Source organism: Podarcis melisellensis (genome assembly GCF_964234715.1).
Source record: "Podarcis melisellensis genome assembly, chromosome: 10".
NCBI lineage: Eukaryota > Metazoa > Chordata > Lepidosauria > Squamata > Lacertidae > Podarcis > Podarcis melisellensis.
This window is the reverse complement of record NC_138542.1, coordinates 35,961,379-35,985,261: the sequence shown is the minus strand read 5'-3', so window position 1 is coordinate 35,985,261 and position 23,883 is coordinate 35,961,379. Positions and strand designations below refer to the sequence as shown.

Sequence of the window (23,883 nt, the reverse complement as noted above, 5' to 3'; positions counted from 1 at the left end):
GAAAGCTCACATATTACAAAAGTCGACATAATTTAAAGTGTATATACGTTTCAGAACAAGTCTACATTCTTGCAGATAATAAAGAGGCTCATACATTTCAATGTGTGTTAGCAAACTGAACCAGGATAATATTTAAAATCATAGGGTGATATCCAACTAAGTCATACACAGACTTAGACACAATCTTATCTTTCACATATCTTATATAGTTTCTGCATACCTATGACCCTATGACTGATGATGGCAGAACAGATATAGAACATGTGTTAGAACAGAACGTGATAATAGAACAGATTTTAAAAAGGCCTCAAAGTAAGAATCTTCAAATTTTTAATTTTATTTATTTTAATTTTTCCCATCCCATCTATTTCTCCAAAGATACTCAAGGTGGCTAACAAACCAGAATAAAAACAGTAAAACAAACATACCTCTCCCCCAAATACCAACTATGCATTCATAATAATACATTAATATCCATCGACCTTTGCTTATTTATAAAGCCAATGACTCGGAACAAATAATTAACACTTCATGGCTTAAGTGTTGTTGTTTTTTTAAAAAAAAATATTAGTCAGATTAATGAGAAATAGCAGTGCTTGAAATATGTGTGACCATGTTTAGGTTTATGGAGGAAGCTAAAGAGTTGATATCATCCTTGAGATATTGCTGTTCTCCACTAAAAAGCTGAAGCGTTATATATGTTACTAAACTGCCTCCAAGACAAACATGTCTTACCACTTTACAAGATGGGATAGTAGCACTTTCACAGTCACATTCTGAGGAGAGAAGGACACAGAGAAGGATCAGTGAGTGGGAAAAGTGGCCTTACGTTGCTTATTCACATAATTATTGATAAAAATAAAACGCAGATACCACAATTCCAGTCTGGACAGCACTGTCCAGCTATTCTCTTCTTCACCAGCTTCATTTCAGCAGAACAGTTCAGAAGAGGTAAGTGACAGTGATTCTCATCACAGACTGCAGGAAGAGAAGTGACATAATTAAAAAGAAAAAGAAAAAAGATTAGCATTAATAAAACATTAACAAATAAAGAGTTGCCGGGTCCCACACTGATACCACTGCCTGGTAACTGCAATAGTAATTGAATGGTAATAGAAGCAGTCATATTAACCCAAGATATATTAACAAAGCAGACCTTACCACAGTGGTAACGAGGGCAACAATAATGTGTGGAGCTAAGATCTACAGTGAGGATTTCCCCTTCATTGCACAACGGAATAGGTTCAATGCAGGATTCACAAACTGCAGGAGAAAATAAATCAAACATCCGGTTAAAACATATATGAAGCTGCTTTATTGCCATTAAAAAGTGCTGGAAAACAATGAAGAATACCTAATAGTAGGTTAAAATTTATACAGCTGTAGTATTGTAGAGATCTAATGTTAACTTGAGGTGAACCATAGCATTGGGTCACTTTTCATTCTGGTAGATTTCACCAAATCTGTACTTAATTCCTAGATGCAGTCAATGTACAGCTGAGAGAAATCAGATGAATTTTGCAGGTACCTCAAATCTACACTGACATACAAATGTATAAAACAACTTTTATAAATTTATTTTATTTAGATTTGTGTTCCTCTTTTTCCTGAAGTTTCTTTTTCAGCTGAAATGCTTTGGAATACCTAACTATCTCAAAAATGGCATAGCCTTGAAAAGTCTCAGCTGAAGCCTAGATGCCTATGGAGAAGTTGATAGGGTGACATCTTTCTCCACTCATAATATCCTGCATCTTCTGATGACACAAAATGGTGGGAAGACAGTGCTGGATTAGATAAGCCATTGGCCTGATCTAGCAGGGCTCTTATGTTTTCAGTTGTAGATAATCTGGAATCCTCTGCTTACTCATGGATTTACCAGCATGGGAAAGCTTCCTTACCACACAAATAAGAAAAACAGCAAGGATCCTCCTGTTTTGCCTCAACAAGAAATTGGTCTTCTCTGCATTCTGGACGGGAAGCATTGGGGCATGCTGATGGATCACATTCTGAATTAAAAAACAACACAAAACAGTTTCTCTAGTAAAAACTTGTTATTTTTAAATCCTCAGAAGAGCTACACATACATAGATGACCAATCTCTTGATGTAATTTTTCAGTCTGATCACATGTAAGCCAACTTGTGTTCCAAGATGAAAGAAAAGCAGGATATACATACAATAAAATTAAAATAAATGAACATTAATTATCACTTACCACATCGATACTGAGGACAGCATGACAAAGGATTGTATACCACTACCAATTTCTCAACACTTCTGCAAGTTGGAGTAAGAGGATCACATAGAGTCATGTTGCATTCTGAATACAAAAATAAAAAGACTGGCCCATTCAGTATAGTGCTATCAAACGTTAACATGTCTCATGAAGATGACATCTGTTCATAACTCCAAGGCTGTTTATTAAATCTACTATTTACCAGAAGATGCAAATACTGAAGCAACTGTTCACTTCCTACAAGGAAGTATGTTCCAAATAAAAAAATGATCCTACAATTAGTCATGCTTAATATTATAATACCTTGGTTTATTATTTATTAGGATATGGGTCAATCATTTTAAATACAGAAGAGCTTTTTTCTCAAAAGCAGGATAAAAAATAATAATGTCTTATTTGCACAAAATCAAAGGTGAACAAAGTATGTCAACATTTTCAGCCTGTCAATGTCCAAATCTGTTTTTCTTCATTTGTTAAGGAAGACTTAAGTGTCTTCCTTAAGCCAGAGATGATTGTAGGTCAGTAATTAAAAAACACGGTGTTAGTGAAGTTAACTCTTTCTTCAAAGAAGCTAAAACAGTGCAGGCCTAGTGATCCCAGCAAGTCTTGCCCCAAAGAGGCAGCTGCAAGGACTGAAGGTCTCACTGTTCTCTAAGGCTCCTCCTCTTCAGTGTGTTTCCTAAGCTGTGTCTGCACACAACCAATCTCTGCTCTGCTCTTTTCATTTCTCTGTGTGTTCTGGGAGACCAGGAAGAAGGGGAGCTGGTCACAGCAGGAGGAGGAGACCCCCGGGATTCTACAGCAGACTATCTCATCTCTACCTCTTGCCTACCATTTTTTCCAGCCTTCACTTCAGCATCGGATTCTGCACTGCTCTCTGCCCCGGCTTCTCCCTGCTCACTAAACCCTGTTGCCTCTTCAGCTTTCAACACCTCCCCCTCCTAGTCTTCTCCCTCTGACTGCTTGTCGCCGTTCTGTCACCAGTCCTCTGGCTCTGAGACCTCTTCCCCTGGGGGTTCCTCAGCTAGTGCCTCCTGCCACCGCTCTGCATGCAGCCATGATACTGCAGCTATATGATCATTCATAATGAAATGGAAACAGAGAAGTCAGAGTTTGAAGAGGAGAATCACAAAGATGCTAAGAAGAGTGCTATACATTTTTTGCACTTCTGTACACATCCGAGCAAGCCTTTTGGATGGCCTAATTATGTTCCTTAATTGTGGAGAAGTGTGTAAACCACAGTCCCATCTCCCACATTCCTATCACAGGGTGTAACCAGATAGGTGTTTAATTCTAGACACCCACCACACCAGTTCCTCAGCTGAATTGTGATGGGACATTTCCATCACAGCTCAGAGGGGAGCCTTTTTATAGCTTATAGCAGGGATCAGAACCATAATATATGTTCATTTGTTTTTCTCTTCAAAACTTCAGCACTGGCTTTATCCATGAGGAATTATTCATTTTCTCTAACTGTAAGCAATTTGACAAGTTTTATTAGCACGCAGATCAATTCCTTTCAACATAATAATACAGCACCTCATAAACATAACCTACCACAGACTTTCTTTGGACAGCAAGCCCCTTCCTCGATCACATTAATAATCACTTCACCCTCTCGCCGGCATATCGGAGGCGCCTCTTTATTGCATTCAGGCTCTATGGCAATAATGCTCCCATTCTCCACACACATATACATGCAGCACCCTTTCTTGGAGCCATTCCAAACCTCTCCAGCTGAACGGGGATGCCCTGCATTGTCTGTACATGCTATAAATGAAAAGAGAGCATAACATCCTTCAGAAAGACAGAAAATATGAACCATATCCAATTAGAAATCAGAAAATTTGTACAAATACAACTTCTAATTAAGGGGCTTACATTTCTTCCTGGAACATATTTGTAGACTATTATTTGAAAAACTATGCAACTTAAAAGAGTTTTTAGTTACTCAATATCTATGACCAAAACAGAATTATCTGCTTTCCTGACTGGCAACTTAGGCACATCAGAGTTCATGTTTCTGCACAAATTACCCATTTACTTCATCATGGTCCAGTTAAAGGAGCTGATGTGATTTTATGAACCATTGTGAAAATGAAGACTTGCCTTACTGGGTCAATTTGAGTTCCATCTAACCCGCCATACTATTTCCAGCAGCTGACAGATAAATGACTCTTCAAGCTTACAAAACAGGCCATGAAAATTTTAAAACAAAGACAGACTGCAATCCTATGGACTGTTACTCAGAAATTCACTTCTGAATCAACATGCATAGGATAAACAGTGGCAGTGATTTTGCAGCCTGTAGATGGAGCACAGTTTTTCAAGCTGTACTCATTTGGGAATAGAAAAAGCTGGAGGTACTTTGGGCTGTCTATTAATTTCAAGCTCTTTGAATAAATAAACGACAAAGATAAAAACCATGTCTCTGCCCCACCAGAAACCAAGCATGCTTGGGCCTAGTGTGGGTAAATGTGCTTACATAGCTATAGGTTTACTCACCACATTTTTCTTCTGGAATGCAGAGATCAGAGTCTGTTCTGTGAAGAATGGTTCCATTTTTACAAACACAGTCTTCTCTTAAGTAGGAACAGGGTGATTCTTCATAGAACCATTTATTTAGGCATGTTTTAGCAGCACACGGTTGCACACAAGGCTGGTATTCTTTCCCATCAGGACAACGGAGAGCTACATGTCAGACACACAGAGGGAAATCAAAACTGCTGACATTTTCTTCTCCTAATTGAAGCAGCTGAGGTAGCAGGGAGAGAGAAGCAGAAGTACTATACTTACAACAGTAATCTGGTGTTCTCCACTTAATGCAGATATTATGTTTGTTGCACAGTGCTACATATGCAGAAAGAGCATCGCATTCATAATTCCAAAAATATGTATTGTTGATCCACATTTTTTCACAAAAGTCTTGGGGTGAAACCTACATTAAAATACATTATATAGTGAATGATCAATTAACACTCATTAATTGATGAGTAAATTTCTTTTATCTTCACTAGGAACAAAAAATGAGAGAGAGAGAGAGAGATTGAGAGAGAGAGAGATTGAGAGAGAGAGATATGTCATTTTAAATAGTAAAGACAACCTCATGGGTGCACAAGAAAAAAGCCCTCAAAGTCACAGTTGTTCAATACCTTCATGGATATGCACCAGAATATCAGAGATGTGTGGTAAATATTTGAGTTCTCAGACTCCTGGATGTGCAACCTGATACCTGCAGCAACTGTGAGGCACTTATTCAGCCTGCAATCTCCAGCTTGGAACTGAGTCCGCTCACAATACATTAGATGAACACTTCTCTTAGTAAGCACTGGCAAGCAATTATCTTACAAAGAAAGTTAATCCTCTTCCTTCCCTCACAATTTCTAGAACAGTGCCCTCAGGTGATGAAACCATTAAAACCATTTCATATATATTCAAATTGAATTTATATCCTTTATCTTAGCGTGCCCTGAATTGCTAGATATGATCGTCTAGAGACAGTGCTCACTCCTTTGTATATACTTACTTTTTTGTGGCATGGGGCAAAAGCCCATCTATGTAAGAGTTCCATGCAGTATGTACAGTTATCTTCTGTACAGTTTCTTACAGGTCTCCTTGTTGTTAGATCAACGGATTTCTCGATTTCCCAACTCTTAATAAAAGCCTCAATTTCATCCACATTTGTAATGATGGTTCTATTTTGCATTTTCAGGTCATCCCCTGGATCGCCATTGCAGACACCTTAACAAATGAGCATAGAACATTTACTATGTTAGACAGTAAATTAAAAGGTTTGATTTATTCTGCAATAGGGAAAGAGAAATAGGGAAAGCTGAGAGCAGGCAGAAAAGCTAATCTTGATGTGTGGAGTGATACAATCTAGTATAAATTTCCTTCACCATTAATGTAAATAGGCCCTGTTATGATCCAGTCATCTTCCGGCAGAAAGATACAAGTCCCTTACTAACTACAGGTGACGACTATGTTGTGCAGGGGTTCTGTTCCCAGCCCCAATGGGCCCCGCTCTACCCTTATATCACCCCCGTTCTTCCCTCTTCCGGGTCCAAAAGGAGCCATATGTTGGTGATTGTGCATCATTTGGACCTGCCTAAAATGGTCGCCACGTCTACTCTTCTTCTATGTTAACACAATCATTGGAAGTTGCTGCTGAACAAGAATAAAGCTTTACCAGCAATACCAGTATCTGGGGTGGTGGGATGCATGAGAGAGGGAGACAGGCAGACATCAGATCATGAATAAGACTTTTGGTTTTGGTTGGCAGGACACTGGATAGCAAGCATACTCAGTTTTGTTTTGTTTTTAAGAAATAAAACAGCCGCGGATCAAAATGAAGATATTGATTAGAAACCATATTCTCACCACAAAGTCCTTCAGTCTTGGTAGATGTATTAGAATGAAAGCCATACTGGATATCTATAATGCCTGTGACATGAGCCCACTTAATGTTGATGCCAGCTGGCGTGTTGACTACATACATAGCACCAGTATCTTGAATACATAAACCATGTTTTGAGAAAGGCAGAGGCTGAATCATAGAATCCACAACCACCTAAAAATAAAGAAATGGGGAAAAATGCAGGATAACTGTATCTAGGTGAAACACCTCAATCTGCCCTAGCCTCATTGCTGTTTCTTTGTAAATAAATAGACATGGCCACTCAAAGCACATTTTTAATCCCATGCTTTCTACCATTTAGTTTGCCCCCCTTGAGGCTGGGCTAGGAAAATAAATTATTTGTCAAGGAGATCTGGTCTCAAATCTCCCACATGATATCTAATTTGACCCTCTGAAGGCCAACCAATGGGACAGTCTTAGGAGATATGACTTGCTTGTCATAATCCCAAATATCTAAATGCACGTTTGCAATTTTGGAAAGGGTTTTCCTATTTCTTTTACATATCCACAATAGATTTCTAATAGTATTAGTCTTCACTGGATATTCCTCTTAACTCACCTTTCTTTCTAAACGATTGATAAGCACTATATGTGAAGGTGTTGTTACATTAAGTTTCTTAAAACAAAGACCAGAAGCACTTCCAGGTGGAACCTTGAAAGAAAACAGAGAACGATATGGCACCATCAGCACTAATTGTAGTGTTCGCTTACAGATATATTAAAATCATATTTAGAAAAATACTCACTAGTCTTCTTATTGAATTGGCACTCTGAAAAATAGGTATAAACATGGGTTAGAATCATAGTTACATAAAGCAGTATAATTACAGCATTACATAAGATCCATATTTCTAATACTACTGTTCTGCTAATTGGTCAATTAAGAATCCATCCAGAATCCCTGACACAAGGATTGCACATTATCAGATTATAATACATAATAGAAACAATGATCTCATTTATTTGTTATTAGAGATAATATTGATTTGCAAATTTCATTTTAAAAGGACTATAAACAATTTTTTGTTGGTGGGGGGGAAGTACCCCTTTTAATATTGCATAGTAGTACACAAGGCTCCTACCTGATTTGTAGGGCACCTTTCAATATGAGCAACAATAATTTCTGTGGGTAGCTTGACTAAAATATAGGACGCTACTTTATACAATGCCACGTTATTTCCATCAAATGTAATAATGCTCAGTTCAGACAGGACAGAACATTGACCTAGGAAAAAAGTGACATCTAATAACCAGCAATTCAGAGGTTTAAAAGAACAACTACAACAACAACAAATGACTTATTTTGCTAGAGGGGGTTACTTCACATATTGAAATGCACAGAAAGTTCACTGAATAGAAAAATACTAAAAAAATGGCAGCTGTTCAGCAGTACAATCCTATTACTCTGAAGTTAAACTGTGGGGGTTACATTCAAGGAAGCTTGGATAGGATTTCCTGACATCATTACATCATTTCCTAGGACTGCTTCATATATTATTAAGTCAATAGGCACATTCCAATGCAGCAGTAGAGTATATCCTAAGAAGCATGTTACTTTTTATTCACTGTATGTCAGGGATTTAGAACTTACAAGGACATTCCCATTCTGGACAGCAGCTGTCACTGTTTACTTGGACTGGCATCCCACGAAAACCACAGTCAGGCTTCTCCACAGTCTTATGGCAGTTCTTTGAGAGGTTGTACAGCATCCATCCCATATTAATGCACACGTACTGACTACATCTGTCTACTGGATCAAGATACCTTGGCTGTTTCATAATGGGGGGAGAATTGGGAGACATTAACACCAGCCTTGATTTTATTCCATGAACCAAGATGCCCCTTCACTATACAAAAAAGGAAAGATAAACTCTAGAGAGTATGTCTGCATATTATGATGATAAAGATATTGTCTTTGAAGCAGCTTTGAAGAACAAAAAGAAATAATGTACAAATCAAAATAATAAATGATCTAATAAAATTTTAGAATGTTAAGTAAATTAAATAAGTAGGTGAAAATGTCCTCACCGTGCATTCTGCGGATGTCGCAGATATTAATGTATGTATCATTGTGCCAAAGGAAGCATATTCTGCACCATCTGTAGTCACCATCTCCATTTCAGCCTTTGAAGTTTGGCCCCCCAATTGCTCTGCAGTTAAGTGAGTTGAATCTGCTATTGTGACATTCTGCAAGCTGGTTGTTCTCATTTCCTCAGGTTCAGCCACACTATAGTAAGGCCTAATTGATTTTGGTGGTGGAGCTCTAGACCAATCGGATAATGTTACATCTATCAGATCGTCTGAGAGAGAGACTGGTTTCACCGAAGCCCTTCTGCTTTCACTGATAGCCAGAGTCATCTGAGTGGGAAGCAGAGAAGATTCCTCAGTGCTTGTGTACTTAGTGACTTTTTCTTGTATTTCTGAGGTCTGGTTACTTTCTGAGGCATAAGCGGTCACATTTCGAAGTTCTGTAGCATGTGTCACTCCCAGCTCTATCCAACCTGAGGTAGTCCCTTCATCCATTTTAGTGGGTATAGTTCTGAAGGCTTCTGTGGAAGGTTTGGGTGTAAACAAAGTAAAGTTTGGAGTAAGCGTTTGGGAGGTAGTAGGAATTGGGGATGACATAGTAGCAGTGTAGTGCTCAAAACTGATAGGATAAAGTTCAGTGACTAGCGCAGATTTGCTAGGAACTATTGTGCCTGCAGAGGAAGGTAGTAAACTTACTGGTGGGCTAAGGGTATACTTTTCAGTGACATTTGTTGGGGTTGATGTCATATTCCAAAGAGCACCTATGGTAAATGCTGGCTCTGAATGAGTACTGATAGCACTGGGTAATGAAGATAGCGTTCTACCATCCACCGAAGAAGAACTCCTAGTTCCTAAAAACAGCATGGGGATATCAGAGGCCTCCAGAGGAGGCAAAGATGAAGCATTTATTGTGGAAATAGTTGGACTTAAAGTTGACAAAGCTGAAGGAGAAGCTGCAGGGTAAGAACCCAGGCTTGTTGAGGTAGGATGTTCACCAACTGGCATTTGTATGAGAGTGCTACCTGGCATCACAGCAGAAGTTTTGCCAATTGTGGGAATCACCGATGAGCTTTCAGAATAAGAGGCTGAGACAGAAGAAGTTTTTGGTAACACTGTAAGTAATGTGGACGAACTTGTGAAAGAAGATAGATGTACCGGAAGCACTGCAGAAGTGGTGAAACTACCCACACTTTTAAGAGTAGAATCAGTTTTTAATCCTGTGTGTGGGCCAACTGAATGCATACTTGTTTTCGGAGTCATTTGTGTTGTATCATATAAAATACTCGTAGGTAACAAAGGGGTTCTACTTGACAAAGCTCTGGTGCCAGCAAACTCTAATGAACTTACAGAAACCGTTGGCACTGGAGATGAACCAATGTGCAATGCATGCTTGCTTTCTGTCGAAACTGTTTTTGTTTCAAGTGATTGGGAGGTCTGAGGAACATCTGGAAGCGAAGCAGTGGAAGGTCCTATATGAAAGCTCTTTGAGATAATTGTAACTTCCCCAGTTGCCTTGGACATTTGAGACGTAACTGGAGGAGACACCAGTGTAGACATTGCCTGTGTCACTTGGGGACTCAATGAAGACCGCATGGTTGTAGGGCTTGGTGAAGCAGCTGAGGATGGCGTTGTAGTAGAAAAATGCTTTGTGGTTAAGGGAACAGTGTGTTCAGAAGGTGTTATAAGTGCCTCTGGTGATGATGGAGATGTAGGCAGCAGCACTTCTGAGTCAGGTCGAGTTGTCATTGAGCCTGAAACTGGTATGCTATAAGCAGGACTTGAAGAAAAGGCAGTAAATCCAGATGCTGATAAGGGAATTTGAGTTGTTGTAAGCACAGGCAAATGAGTCAAACGAATAGTTGGCTCGGTCATAGTAGACCTAGTTCTTGAAGTCACGGTAAGCGTTTCTGTTAATGGTGAACCTGAAGACAGACTTGAACGAGATGTTCTTTCAGTTGATAAAGATGGCTGTGGTGTTCCTGCTACCAAAACCTCAGACTTGATTGTGGAAGGACCTCCACTCACTAAGATGCTTGTAGGTGTTTTAGCAGAGGCAAATTCTTGTCCAGCAGGTAATGCAGCAGATCTCAATGGTATAGGTGATGTGGATATTAAAGGAAAGGCAGACAGTGATGGTTCAGCTGTTGTTGCAGTGAGAGATGATATAAAAAAGATAGGATTTGTGGTGTAGGGTGTCACCTTTGCTGTAACTGCTGTGGCTTCCTTAGTGGTTGGGAGAGCTGTTGGGGATATAGGTGCAAGTAGCACAGATGGTCTTGTAGTGCTGTAGCTACCTTCAGAAGAGTGCTCTGGAACTGGTAACAGTGTTGCTGAATGAAGATCCGTAACTATTTTCTCCGTAGTTTGTCCTCCAAATGTCCCCGCTCTCTCAGTTGCCATTTGGGTAGTTAGATTAATATATGTTGTCTCAACCGCTTCAGTGACAAGCACAGGGGGCATATGAGGAAATGTTTGTGCCGTGTCCACTGTATGGGGACTTAATACGGTGGGCCTTGTTCTCACTGGCTTTGCTGTCGTTGAAGCTTCAGTGGCTTTCACAGGTATGCCTGTAAAAAGAGCATGCTTCAGTATTATTCCACAGTAATGAAAGGGAAGCAGGAAGCAATCTAGATTCAGGCTCTCCAGCTTCTTAATAAGGTGGAAGATAGAAAGTCAGACTCTTCCTAGGCCTGAACGAGCAGCAATAGTAGATTTTTCTGCTTTGCTTAATAAAATTATTGTACAAGAAGCAATGAGGTATATTTAAAGAGTTGCATCCCACAGTTTCGTTCGAGAAGAAAGCATTTCATAAACATTTTTTAAAAAAATATGCAGCCACTACACACACACAAAATCAGCTTTTCTTTTACTTATTCACATATAAGAGGTGATCTTTCACTTCTACAGTTAATAGTCCAATCTTATATATGTTTGCCAAGAAATCCCAGTCAGTTCAGTGGGTCCTCCTGAGGCAATGCTGCATATGATTGCTTCTCCAGAAATATATTAATAAAAACAAGTGGGGCCTACAATAAAATGTAACCAGGATGGTGCAGTGCTCATGTTCATTATTCCAGCCAAACATCCATGCCTATTCCATCCCCACCTTCCAAAAGACAGTCAGCAGTCCATGTCTACTCAGCACACTTAGTCTGCACTGAGCTGTTTGAGGATTTTTGCCTCCATAGGGTTCCCTATCACCACAAATATGTTTCTGGGACTTATGCAAAATTTCCCCTGGTTTCCCCTAGTGGACTGATCCCTCCCTCCTGTTCATGTACAAGCCATTTGGCTACATAAGAAGCAACACTCAGATAACTGAGTTTGCTATTGGTATATTTGCTTATTTTAAACTTTCAGATATACCGTATATCAGTAAAAATGTATTTTTCATAGGCTGCACTAAGTGCCTTATACCTTTAAATTTACTGCAGTATAATATAACACCTTTAAAGTTATTGATGCAAAGACTAACTTTATATCAAAATAACTTGTATGTTGGATTATATTGGTGATAAACATTACATACTACAGTATTCTAACAATCTACTCAAAATATATAGGAGACACTTACAGTCTTCTGTATAAACACATTTAAGTGTGACTTCATCAAGAATCATATCTTTGGGACAGTATGGTAAGCATCCTTCAACCCTAAAAGGTTCAAGGAAAACAACAACAACACAATAATTCTTTTGTAGTCATTTCAAAAAGGCAAGAAGCTTAAAGTTTACACGGCTGCTCCACAGAATTCAAAATGCATGACTCAAAACGGAAATGGTTGAAAACTAGTCTCTGTTTCAATACTTGAATTCTATACTTCAGCTCTGAACAAGGCATCTTTTGCTCATGACAACGGAAGATATTGTCTGAAAATTGCCACACACTGGTGGAAAATATAAGCAAGTTTCTAATGTAAGCAGAACTCAAGTCCTCTTCAAATGTTACTTCACTCCCAAGGATGCTACTCAGAAAGATACTGTATATTTTTCTGAATACAGAACTTAATGAGTCGTAATTGGTCGAACAGGCAAATGTGGCAACACGGTGGAAAATAATATCCCAAGATTAGTATGTTAATTATTACATGAAATATTAATTATACTCACGGTGGAAGAAATTTACATGCTACTCCTTCAGGGTCACTGCATGTTTTAACACAAGGACTTGTACAAGGTTCATATCTCCACTCACACATCCTCCTATAAGGTACTGCTGTATGGAGTTCTAAGAAACAACAAAAGCATCAGATTGGGCACATGGGTGTAAACATTAACTATATCTGAACACCCACAAGGAAACTGGAGGACAAGGGAGTACATGTTCCCAGTGACACCACCCTCCTTGTACATGTTGGTTTTCTTCTTCTGGAGACAGATTGTGTCTACACTGAGTGATACAACAGAAACAGATGACTGTTATAATATTAATATCCACCTGTTTCTATTGCATATCATTTGAGATGGTCTTTTCTCCTCCTTCACCATTTGAACACTGAAGAAACATGTGTGACAGGAAAGTTGGGTCAAGGGAGTAAGACAGAGGGAGGGAGGCAAAGGCTGGACATTCAACAACAAATGGCCCTGTGAGACGGATCCCACTGAATTGTTAAATTTTAAATACAGTGATGCTAGTTATGTATTTTTGTTACTTGTAAGTCACCTTGTAAGGATTTGTGACTTGAAAGGTGGGATACAAATAAGAGAAAAAATTAGGGTCACTGCTGAGTATTTCCATACAATAGGTGCAGTAGAATATCTATCTAATCTATAAATTGTCTTTCCAGCTTAATAACCCTTAAGATAATAGAAGAAGAAGAAGAGTTTGGATTTGATATCCCGCCTTTCACTCCCCTTAAGGAGTCTCAAAGCGACTCACATTCTCCTTTCCCTTCCTCCCCCACAACAAACACTCTGTGAGGTGAGTGGGGCTGAGAGACTTCAGAGAAGTGTGACTAGCCCAAGGTCACCCAGCAGCTGCATGTGGAGGAGCGGAGACGCGAACCCGGCTCCCCAGATTACGAGACTACCGCTCCTAACCACTACACCACACTGGCTCAAGACAACACTAATTAAAAGTAGAACATAAAACAACAGCATGAATGCAAAGATCATAGCACAAAAGAGGCATCATAAAATCAATGCAGACACAAAGGCCAGCAAATGCCTGGGAGGAAATCTGAAATCTTGACACCAGTTGAAGGCTGTCTGGAGATCTCTTTGCATAGAACAGATTCATCCTAATTCTTAAATTGGTAACAGCAAAATGAGGATACTTTAGGGTTTCTTTCAGGGTGACCTGATTCGTGGACCCCTGTGTAGAGTTATGGTTCAGTTTTCATGCATGTCTGAATTTTGCAATACAATTGCAATTCTCAGCTCAATACAATTCTCAGCTCAACAAAATTTACCAAAAGGTGTTTAAAAAATAAAGTGGTTGTCGTGCTTTCTTAACAAGCTAAAATCACAGATATGGAAGCACAATGGAATGGGCTTGCAAATGAACACATAAAAACTGAGGCTGGCCGCAGACTGACTGATTTGTCCATTCTGAAGTTACAATGTAACTGCTGCCATTATAAATCTTGAAAATGATATATCCGCAGCATTCCACACTGTCAGGGACTGGACAGAGGAGGAATGGTGGAGACCGCCTTCCCAGTCTGAACCTTCCAGAGAAGAGGAAGACAGTATAGATTTACAACAGTGGTTTGATGAGGTCACAGCTCAGAGGTAGATGAGGGGCAAAGTTGGGAAATAATGGGAGAAGAGGAGGGGGAGGCAGAGACAGAGCAACTGGCTGACACGTTATCACTAGAAAGCCTTCCAGATCTCCATTCTCCCAGAACCTGGCAAGCATTGAAAGTAGGAGAGCAAAGGGCTCAGAGACAAATGGCCCTAAGCAGCCACCATAAGGTGCTGTTGATGATTGAGGAGAGAAGAGGGGTGGCGATTACTCAGACCAATGTCATTACTCCAAAAGGCAGCATTCCTAAGCCTCTCTCTGTGAATATTGAATAAAATACATTGGTAAGAGCATTCCTTGTCTATCTATTCCTGGCAGCCTACCGTGGGGGGGGGGGGATCGGATTCCCTGACACACATACATTGCTCCCAGGAACATGTACAACTCACCCTCTATGTTGAAACTGCTTGAACGTTTGAATTCTTCAGAATCATCAAACTTTGATACTTTCACAGAAGATGCTCTGAGTATGATAAAGAAACCTTTCTTGCTGTGTAGTTCGAATGCACTGTAGCCTGGGATCCAAAGGCCTTGATGATGGAAAAAAGTTGCTCTTCTACGAAACAAGGAACTTGCCTCCCACTGTTCTAAGGAAATGCTTTCATCATCATGGACATATAGAAAGTAGTTTGGCCTTTCAGCAGACTCAAGCGAAACCAGAGATGGAGCTGCCACAAATTAAATCCACAGCAGTATATTAATAAGATTTCACTACCAAAATCAAATGCTTCCTATGCTGATACTTCCGTTAAAAATCTGTTCAGTGGCAAACTAGTCCTGGCAAGGTTACATTAAAATTTTGCTAACAGTATTTTAAAATGGCTTCTTTTCATAGTGAATATTCCTGTTCTTGGCCTACATTAACTATGGCTGAACATCAAGTGCAATCTTATACACGCCTACTTAAAAGATAGGCTCATTGAACTCCATGGTATTCACCGGTGCCAGGAAAGTGTGCATAGGTTTGTAGCCTGATACTTTGAATCTGATTAATATAAATAAGAGTCCATTGTTCACCCTGGGTGTTTATCCTACAGAACTACAGCAAGGAACCTATAAGAAGTAATATTTTCTGAAATGTATGGCTACATCTGAATGTTTCAGAGCAACTCAGTCTAGAAATTCAATGATGAAAGTCAAATGATAATTGTAGGCATTTATTTTAGATTACTTTAAAAAAAAAGAACTGAGGTGTTTCCAGTTAACTTTAAGATGCTATCAAGCATTTCTCCTAAATCAAGGGAGAATGGACTTGTACACTGATAAAGTAAAAATAAATAAAACAAAAATATTAATGATAGAAAAGACTAAAGCCTTTGTTTCTCTTACAACTCTTGTCTTCAGGTCTATCACAAGTAGATATACTCAGATTTTGTAAAAGATAATGAAAAAGTATTCTCTGATACATAAAGATTAACATTTTTTCAACTCTGAAAACTTGAAATTTAATTACATGAAATACTGAAGATAGGACTCACATAGTATTTTATCTTTGAAAAGTCCTGGAGTTAACATAAAATTAAAATACACATTCCCACTGACACTGCTTCTTGGCAAAGGAAAGATATTTTTGCTGGTGACATTGACTCCTATAACAGTGTCATTCTGACCATAGCTGGCCAAAATATATGGTCCTTCTCCAAGTCCTGGAGGAAGAAAAATGACAGTCAGATGTTAAATGATAGCAGGAGAAACAAGCAACTCAAAACACTGATGGATTTCTTTTTATTGATGGTTGTGTAAACCTTCTTGTGACCATGTACTGTATGATGAAAACTGGTCTATAAATACTTGGAACTACCATCACTACTACAGCAGTGTTTTGGGAGAATCTATATATCCAGTTTATTACTATTATTTATTTTTAAAGCTCACAGAAATGCTACATACCTTGGTTGTAGTAATCGCAGTCATAAGCTGAAAGAAGGAACAGGCACACCATTTAATGACATGCATAACAACTCAGAGAATAATTAGAGAATTTGTGATTGTCAGTAACAACAAGACAAGGTCACATAGCCAAGCACTAAATTCTGATTCACAAAACTCACTCTTCTGTTCTTTTACTTACTGCATTTTCCTTGGATTCTATTATTAGTAAATAAATTAGTGGCACTCTTTTGAAGACCTAACCTTAACTGCAATTTCTGAAATATGTTTTTTCTGCACTGAAGAACAACAAAAAACCCCTTAAAAATGTGTTTGTACATTCACTGATTATTATTATTTTTTGCAGCAGCAGCCAACAGTGCTAATAAATTGCTAGCTTAAGAAGAGTAAAATACAAAAGTAACATGATGTAGATATACAGGCAGATGATATATACAAATAGTCACTCAGGTAGGATTTCATCTGGTATTATCATTTAAATCAATGGTCTACTCCAAGTATGGCCAACACTGAATATTGCTTATAGTTGTAAAAAGGTACAACTTTTAACAGAATTACTACTTCTTTTTAAGAATGGCAAACTGCCACATGGTGCATCTTACTTGGACGTGTTTGAAGTCTTGGAAGCATAACTACTCTACATTCTCCTACTAATGAACCTTAAGCTTGTTTGGTGGAGAACAGCACAGGGGAGCACAGCTATTGTTTACCCTTGAATTACTTCTGTGCAACCATATCTGGTATCAAGCCACTAGTTACCAGCATTTGCATGGGAAACATTGATGTGCTAGAAATCAGTTAAAGAAAGTCTGGAATAATCTGCTTTCCAGAGATTATGCTTGACGGCTTAATGAATAGCAAAACATACGTACGACAGAGAGATGGAGATCGCCAGTGAATTACTGCACCCTGCTGGCAGCATTTGTGAGCATAAGCTGCAATACTTGTGCACAGACATTCACAGTCTCCGCCAAGATTACAATTGCAAGTATCTGTATGGCAGTTTTTGACAAATGATGTCACATCAATCTGAAAAATATGGAGAAAGTCAGATTCGGAGTAGCAGAGGAGGGAAATGAGGGGATCTGCTGAAATGAAATTGTTGTGGAAAGTCAAAGTACTTCAAGTATCTTGAGAGGTTACTGAAAACAATTATGGAAAGAGGCTCAGGTAAATTGTACACCACAGAGTGGTGGTCATTCTAAAAGGAGTCAACTTTCACAAATCTAAGGATAAAACAAGTAAAGAAGTCATTTAATCGGCATATTGATGAAAGTGTAGAAACAAGCAGCAAACATTGATTTAAGGACACCAGGGGCAGGAAACCAGCCAGACAGAAGGAGCCCTGAATAAGAACAAGAAAATTGCAAAAAAAAAAGAAAGAAAGCTTGATTGACCCTTTGCTTCAGTCTTCACAGCACAATATGTTAAACAAATAGCTACAGGTGAACTATTATTTTCAAGGAGGAGATCTGTCTCACAAAGAAGCGACAAAGAGTACAGCTTTAGAGTTAAACTGACAAATTCAGAATAATCATTTATCCAGGGTTGGAAGGCAGGAGTTCTTTTAAAAACTCAAATACAAAATTCCTGCTTGTTTAATGAAAACGTGCACCTTATTTTTAAAACTGGCCTCCTTAACAGAAGATGGGTAGTCAGGAAAGCTAACTCCAGTTTTTGTTTTTGTTTTAAGGACCTGGGAAATTATAGACTTGCCAACCTAACATTTATCCTCAAAAATGGGTAGAAAACATGAAAATTAGAAGTCCGAAAAACTATGAGAAAAGTAGCTTAGCTGATGATGCATTTTTGAGAAACAAAGCATGCATGCAGAAGTTTGCCATTTGCTTTGAGATTAAATGGAAACCAGAAGTGGATAAAATAAATCTGACTACCAAAAGTGGTTCAGACACTGTTGTAGCAGCAGCAGCAGCAGCAGCAGCAGTAGTACAATTAAGAACAGCAATAATAATGGCATAGACTCATACTGAATTAAAGTAACTTTTGGGGGCTAGATTGTCTGTAAATAGAAATGTTATAAAAAGCAAAGAACGACCATGCTCTTCAGTTATAAAGCAAATACTGCCATCTACTGTAATGATTGGCCATGCAGCTGATCCAGCCAGCAGCTCATCCCATCTGCTTATTGTCATCTTAGCATGATATCACCATCACCTTTGAGTTGTGCTTTCCCAATTTCCTGGGTCCTCTTTTCAGTTAGTCCAGAACACTATTTATTTATTTTGTACATTTATATATTCTGCCCCCCTTTAAAGGCTGCCTACAATAATGCCCCAGGAAAACAATGGCAATCCTGATGTGAACTTCGGAAGTAAACAGTGGGAAAATGGAACTGGTGGTTAGTGATGGGCTTCTGGTAACTTCCCCAGGTATGCTTCCTGGATAATACAGGCCTCCTTGTTCCATGTTCCATGGTGCAGTTTGGTATCTCCCTGTGTCAGTTTCTTCATTCAATCCTAGACCTACCAACATTCACTCAGAACCTACCAACAGATTACAAGAACCAATAAAGGTAAAGGCCCCCCTGACAATTAGGTCCAGTCGTGACCGACTCTGGGGTTGTGGTGCTCATCTCGCTTTATTGGCTGAGGGAGCCGGCGTACAGCTTCCGGGTCATGTGGCCAGCATGACTAAGCCGCTTCTGGCAAACCAGAGCAGCGCACAGAAACGTCGTTTACCTTCCCGCTGGAGCGATACCTATTTATCTACCTGCACTTTGACGTGCTTTCAAACTGCTAGGTTGGCAGGAGCAGGGACCGAGCAATGGGAGCTCACCCCATCGCGGGGATTTGAACCACCGTCCTTCTGATCGGCAAGTCCTAGGCTCTGTGGTTTAACCCACAGCGCCACCCGCGTCCCTTAGAAGGGCCAATAGCAGCCTTCTAATAATACATTGTATGTATAATTCAGTAGTGATAAGACAAGGATTGTGAGATGGCAGCTTGCTGGCCAGAAAGGAAAAGGACAGGAACATTTCAAACCCAAACAACAAATATCTTGGAACTGTACATCTTTTCAATAAAATGTTTTGGAGCTATTCTGCTTTTGATATGCTGCTCTTGAAAGGAGAAGGCCACAAATTTCAAAGTCTTCAGGTGGGGACTACTAAGTCCAAACTGGAAGGATATGGAGGAACAGCCTATGGCTTGTTTGCCTATAGCATCTGCTAAGTAAATTCCTAGACTAGAGCCTGGGGACATTATGTGGTGTGCTGGCTCTGTTGCCCTTCAGATGAGCAGCTGCTCATCTTGTGGACCAGGACTGAGCCAACAAACTTTGCTGCCTGAGATGGTCTCCCTATACAGAAGCAAATTAGATTGGAAGCAGAATCTTACTTCAACCTCTGGCAGTGTCTTCTACTTCACCTGAGGGCAGCAACTGCAGGATGCATGGTACACACAGCTCTGCTTGACACTGATCATCACCCTCCACACCTTGCCATCTGGTGCCTGAAGCAGGTGTCTAACAGTAGGGCTAACTAAGCCTGTTATGAGCCAGGTGTTAGTGCCACAGCAACTCTTACATTTGGCAAGCAGAGATCCAGAGTACAGATGTGCTTTCTAGATAGCTTAGGAAATATATACTTACCACATTGCGACAGGGGGCAAAAACATCACTGTACAAAACTGAACATTCCTTTTTTGCATAAGGGAACTTGCTCTGATGTACTTCACATGGTTTTATGGTCTCATTTGGGCTAGCACACTGAAATCACAAGCACTTGTTAAAAATTTTGGGTACATTACACATTTGTTGCATGGCAAACCCTTTTAGAAATGCCCACCTGCCCCCAGTCTCTAAAAAACATTCCATGTTTTTGTTATCTTTTCTCCTAAACCTCACACTTTACTTACAGCTGAAAATATTAAGCTAGAATGGATCCTTCTTTATTGTTTTGTTTTTTTAAAAAACCTCATGTTTCCCCCCCCCCACCCGTCTTTTTGGCAAACAACATGTATTCTTTATCGCACATCATCACTGTTTCCACAGCAGCCATCTGTAAATCATAAACAGAGCATTGTTTATCCAATGTACCATTTAGTTTAAACTTTAGTGCTCTGGCAATAAGGACAAAGAGTCACTAACTTTAAATGAATAACTTTAAATTCTGCAGGTGACAAAAGGATTTAATTGCTACTGCCAGTTTAACATTTTGGAATATGATTTTTTTGGGTTAATATGGATGGTTTTAACAACAACAACAATTGTAATTAATTTAAAAAGTTTAAATGAAGAAGCAACAGTAGAAATAATGTTGAGAGACACAAAACATAAAAGACCATCAACCTTAGTGGAAAACAACAACTCTCCTAAGCTTTTTAAGGAAAGGCGGGGACCAGAGTGGGAGAGATGTTATCTGTAGCATATACAAAGAGCCACAAACAAAACAATTTTGTACACAAATATTGGGTGCCATTCACTCAGAGTAGACCCACTGAAATTAACAGAACTACCTTAGACATGTTGATCAATTTCAACGGGTCTACTCTGAATAAAACTACCACCTATTATGTATATACCATATAAACACTGTGATGTACTGCAGATGTCTGTGTTTTATTTCCCTGGGTATACAGAAGGCAATTCCTTCCCTGCTTCTAGTCATGTATTAAAACAGACGTGTGCATATTTGTTAGATGTTGCCGAAGTACATGCATTATACACAGGGGTTTTTTTTAAATCTATTAGTGGCATTCATGTAGGGAATAATCTTATATGAAGCAGCCCTCAGATGGAGCCGTAAAGATGGTGAGAGAAAGCAGAGGATGGAAAATTACTGTATTTTTTGCTCTATAAGACTCACTTTTTCCCTCCTAAAAAGTAAGGGGAGATGTGTGTGCGTCTTATGGAGCAAATGCAGGCTGCACAGCTATCCCAGAAGCCAGAACAACGAGAGGGATCGCTGCTTTCGCTGCGCAGTGATCCCTCTTGCTTTTCTGGCTTCTGGGATTCAGAATATTTTTTTCTTGTTTTCCTCCTCCAAAAACTAGGTGCGTCTTATGGTCTGGTGCGTCTTATAGAGCGAAAAATACGGTAGTCAGAGCATTTGTAATCTGATGTGGCAGCACAGGAGCAGGGCGGGGGGGCAAGGTCACTGCACCTTTCAATTGCAACAGCAAACGCGGGAAGTCATGGGGAAGAAATGCCTGCATGCTCTCAAGCAGCTGTGCTTCAGCAAAATAGGAGATGTTACACTGAGCTACGTGACTACAGTCTGGTGGGGGGGGGAACAAAGCAGGAAATAAATTTTAAACATTGTCATACAAGCTGTTTGGCCTATAGCACAGTAAATGTAAGCACTTTTGTGTATCATATACACCAACAGAAGCTCTTAACGGGTTTCACTGTGTCATCCTCTTTGTCTTGTGCTGATGAAACAAAAGCCTTTCTAGGTACTAGAGTAGGGGTGGTTAGCTCCTGATGTGGCTGGAATATACAAATTCCTTCCTTGATGGAAGCTGCAGCCCCATCAGCTTCCATGGGGCCAAGATGCATTGCATCTCCTTTTGTATTTGCTAGCTACACATGGCAACCATGTGAAACAGTGGAAATAAGGTAAATGTGCAGAAGTATGAGAAATGGTTGGTGACAGGACAGGGAACTACCACACCCAGAACCTGTCAAATTGATGGCCTACTAGTTGGTAATGCTGCTCCTACAGTTCTTACACCCTCACCATCAGTTGCCTGTTTATTTTCAAAATGAATGGATATATCATGCTTACCTGTCCTATTTCCCAGCTCTCTCCAAAGACTTGAGCATTTCTTACTTCCATGTTGCTGGATGTAGTCAGGTCATTTGAAGTGAATTTATCAAAATTGCCACATAAACCAGACAGTTTACCCTAGAATTAAAACAGGATGATATATTGATTATTTTCAATCAAAATAGTCAAATCAATCAAAATACAGTATCAAGATGAATACACACACACACACATTTGTGTTTCTCCATACAGCTTGACTGAACACCATCTCAGGACATAATATATGTCTTCATTTTAAAGACTTCTATGTTCACACACACACACACACAAATGCGCGCGCGCACACACACACACACACACACCTGGAGCTACCCTTTTCCCCAATTTGAAATGAGACAGCATAGCACATATCCTTCCACAACCTTTCCTGACAAATAGAAGCACATTTGAGTCTATAGAAATCAGAGCACTGAAGAGTATCCCCTTCTTATGGAACCCTTGTTAATGTAGAACACTCTGAAGATGTTGACAAAAGTCAGTACCAATCACTATATTGTGAGGAGATATAGTTTGCAACTTGAAATAGACCTACCACAGGGTAGGGAATCTCAGGCTTTGTGGCCAAACAAGTCCCTCTCAGCCTCTCTATGTGACCCATGAGATTCTCCACAGGCCACACCCTCACATTAGCCACCTCCCTCTCCCCAGACCACACCCCTCACCCGTCCTGCTTCACCCCACTTTTGTCTGGATGGAATGTGTCCCTGAACTCAGACAGTGCCTCTTGTTTGCCTGGTGAGGGGATAGAGAGGGGTATGTAAGTGTGCTCCTAGCCTGTTGTGCAAAGATAAATGTTATACTTGCTGCTGCTGCTCACTATTGGCATTTGGTACCTGAAAGGTTGCCCCAGTGGGAATACACCCGTGGTCTGAAAAGGATGCCCTATATCTGACTTACTGTGCAATTTATATCAATCAAGAATCTATTTGTTGAATTCACAAATTGTTCCTATAAAAACTCTGATGCTGCAAAATATAAGCCACCCAATCTCATATCCATTCACCTTCCATCGAACCCCCACTTTGATGTGCATTGTTGTCTTCCTATCCCATAGTATTGTGATCTCCTGATCTGGAAAGTGCACTGCTGTATAATATCCAGCCTTCCAAAGCTGATACTTGGTTGTGACTTCATGTCTCCTCCGCATCCTCTGTGAAGAAATTTATATTTGTAAAAAGGCCAATAAGATGAGCTTTCCACAGATATCCAAGCTAGAGTACTAAAATGAATTCATTAAAATGTCTGAATATCATTATTCAGGACCCAGGAGACATTGTTACTTGAAGCCAAATTGAGGCATATTTTCTGGAAATTCCTGGAAATAGTTTTGATAGCTTCTATCTCCAAACAGAAATCTCCAAACTATTTCCAGGAATACCTTTGATTCTTCATTAGGCCAAACCCTTGCAAAGGTACTTTACCATATAATTTTCATGAGGTGAACGGTTACTTTCAATGCAGCCTAACATAATAAAACTTTCTACTAACCACAACCATGATCTAGATAATTAGTTGATCAGTTTCACTTCCCTAGAGGGCTTTGGTCTTGTGTTGTTTTAAAAGCAATTGCCACATTCCAGTTCTCTACTACACAACAAGGAACTAAAAAGTTTCAAAAGCTTTCTATGATACCGCACACAGGTAGCCTCTTAAATTCAGAATATGTGCACAAGCCTTTGGCTCTACCTGAAGCAGCCATCTGGATTGTGGCCAACATAAGGGAGAGCCACTGTAAACTAAAGTTATGCTAGAGGTGGTGAACGAATGAAGTTCCAGTGCA

The 23,883-nt window shown here is 39.6% G+C and overlaps 1 protein-coding gene across 1 annotated transcript in view; it reads right to left on the bottom strand.

The window, feature by feature from the left end:
* The window catches only part of OTOGL (otogelin like), a 79,432-nt gene that overhangs the window by 12,156 nt on the left and 43,393 nt on the right, over positions 1 to 23,883 (bottom strand). The window contains exons 27-50 of the mRNA XM_081929275.1: positions 23,107 to 23,253; positions 22,062 to 22,181; positions 19,925 to 20,041; positions 17,188 to 17,344; positions 16,316 to 16,342; positions 15,904 to 16,071; positions 14,815 to 15,093; positions 12,790 to 12,907; positions 12,255 to 12,334; positions 8,681 to 11,247; positions 8,244 to 8,421; positions 7,735 to 7,877; positions 7,399 to 7,422; positions 7,212 to 7,304; positions 6,616 to 6,805; positions 5,762 to 5,976; positions 5,032 to 5,173; positions 4,741 to 4,926; positions 3,793 to 4,005; positions 2,215 to 2,319; positions 1,899 to 2,006; positions 1,162 to 1,263; positions 874 to 978; positions 736 to 776 (exon numbers count right to left, since the gene is read on the bottom strand). Coding sequence (XP_081785401.1) covers positions 736 to 776; positions 874 to 978; positions 1,162 to 1,263; positions 1,899 to 2,006; positions 2,215 to 2,319; positions 3,793 to 4,005; positions 4,741 to 4,926; positions 5,032 to 5,173; positions 5,762 to 5,976; positions 6,616 to 6,805; positions 7,212 to 7,304; positions 7,399 to 7,422; positions 7,735 to 7,877; positions 8,244 to 8,421; positions 8,681 to 11,247; positions 12,255 to 12,334; positions 12,790 to 12,907; positions 14,815 to 15,093; positions 15,904 to 16,071; positions 16,316 to 16,342; positions 17,188 to 17,344; positions 19,925 to 20,041; positions 22,062 to 22,181; positions 23,107 to 23,253 — 5,625 coding nt within the window. The remainder of the gene's footprint in view (positions 1 to 735; positions 777 to 873; positions 979 to 1,161; positions 1,264 to 1,898; positions 2,007 to 2,214; positions 2,320 to 3,792; positions 4,006 to 4,740; positions 4,927 to 5,031; positions 5,174 to 5,761; positions 5,977 to 6,615; positions 6,806 to 7,211; positions 7,305 to 7,398; positions 7,423 to 7,734; positions 7,878 to 8,243; positions 8,422 to 8,680; positions 11,248 to 12,254; positions 12,335 to 12,789; positions 12,908 to 14,814; positions 15,094 to 15,903; positions 16,072 to 16,315; positions 16,343 to 17,187; positions 17,345 to 19,924; positions 20,042 to 22,061; positions 22,182 to 23,106; positions 23,254 to 23,883) is intronic.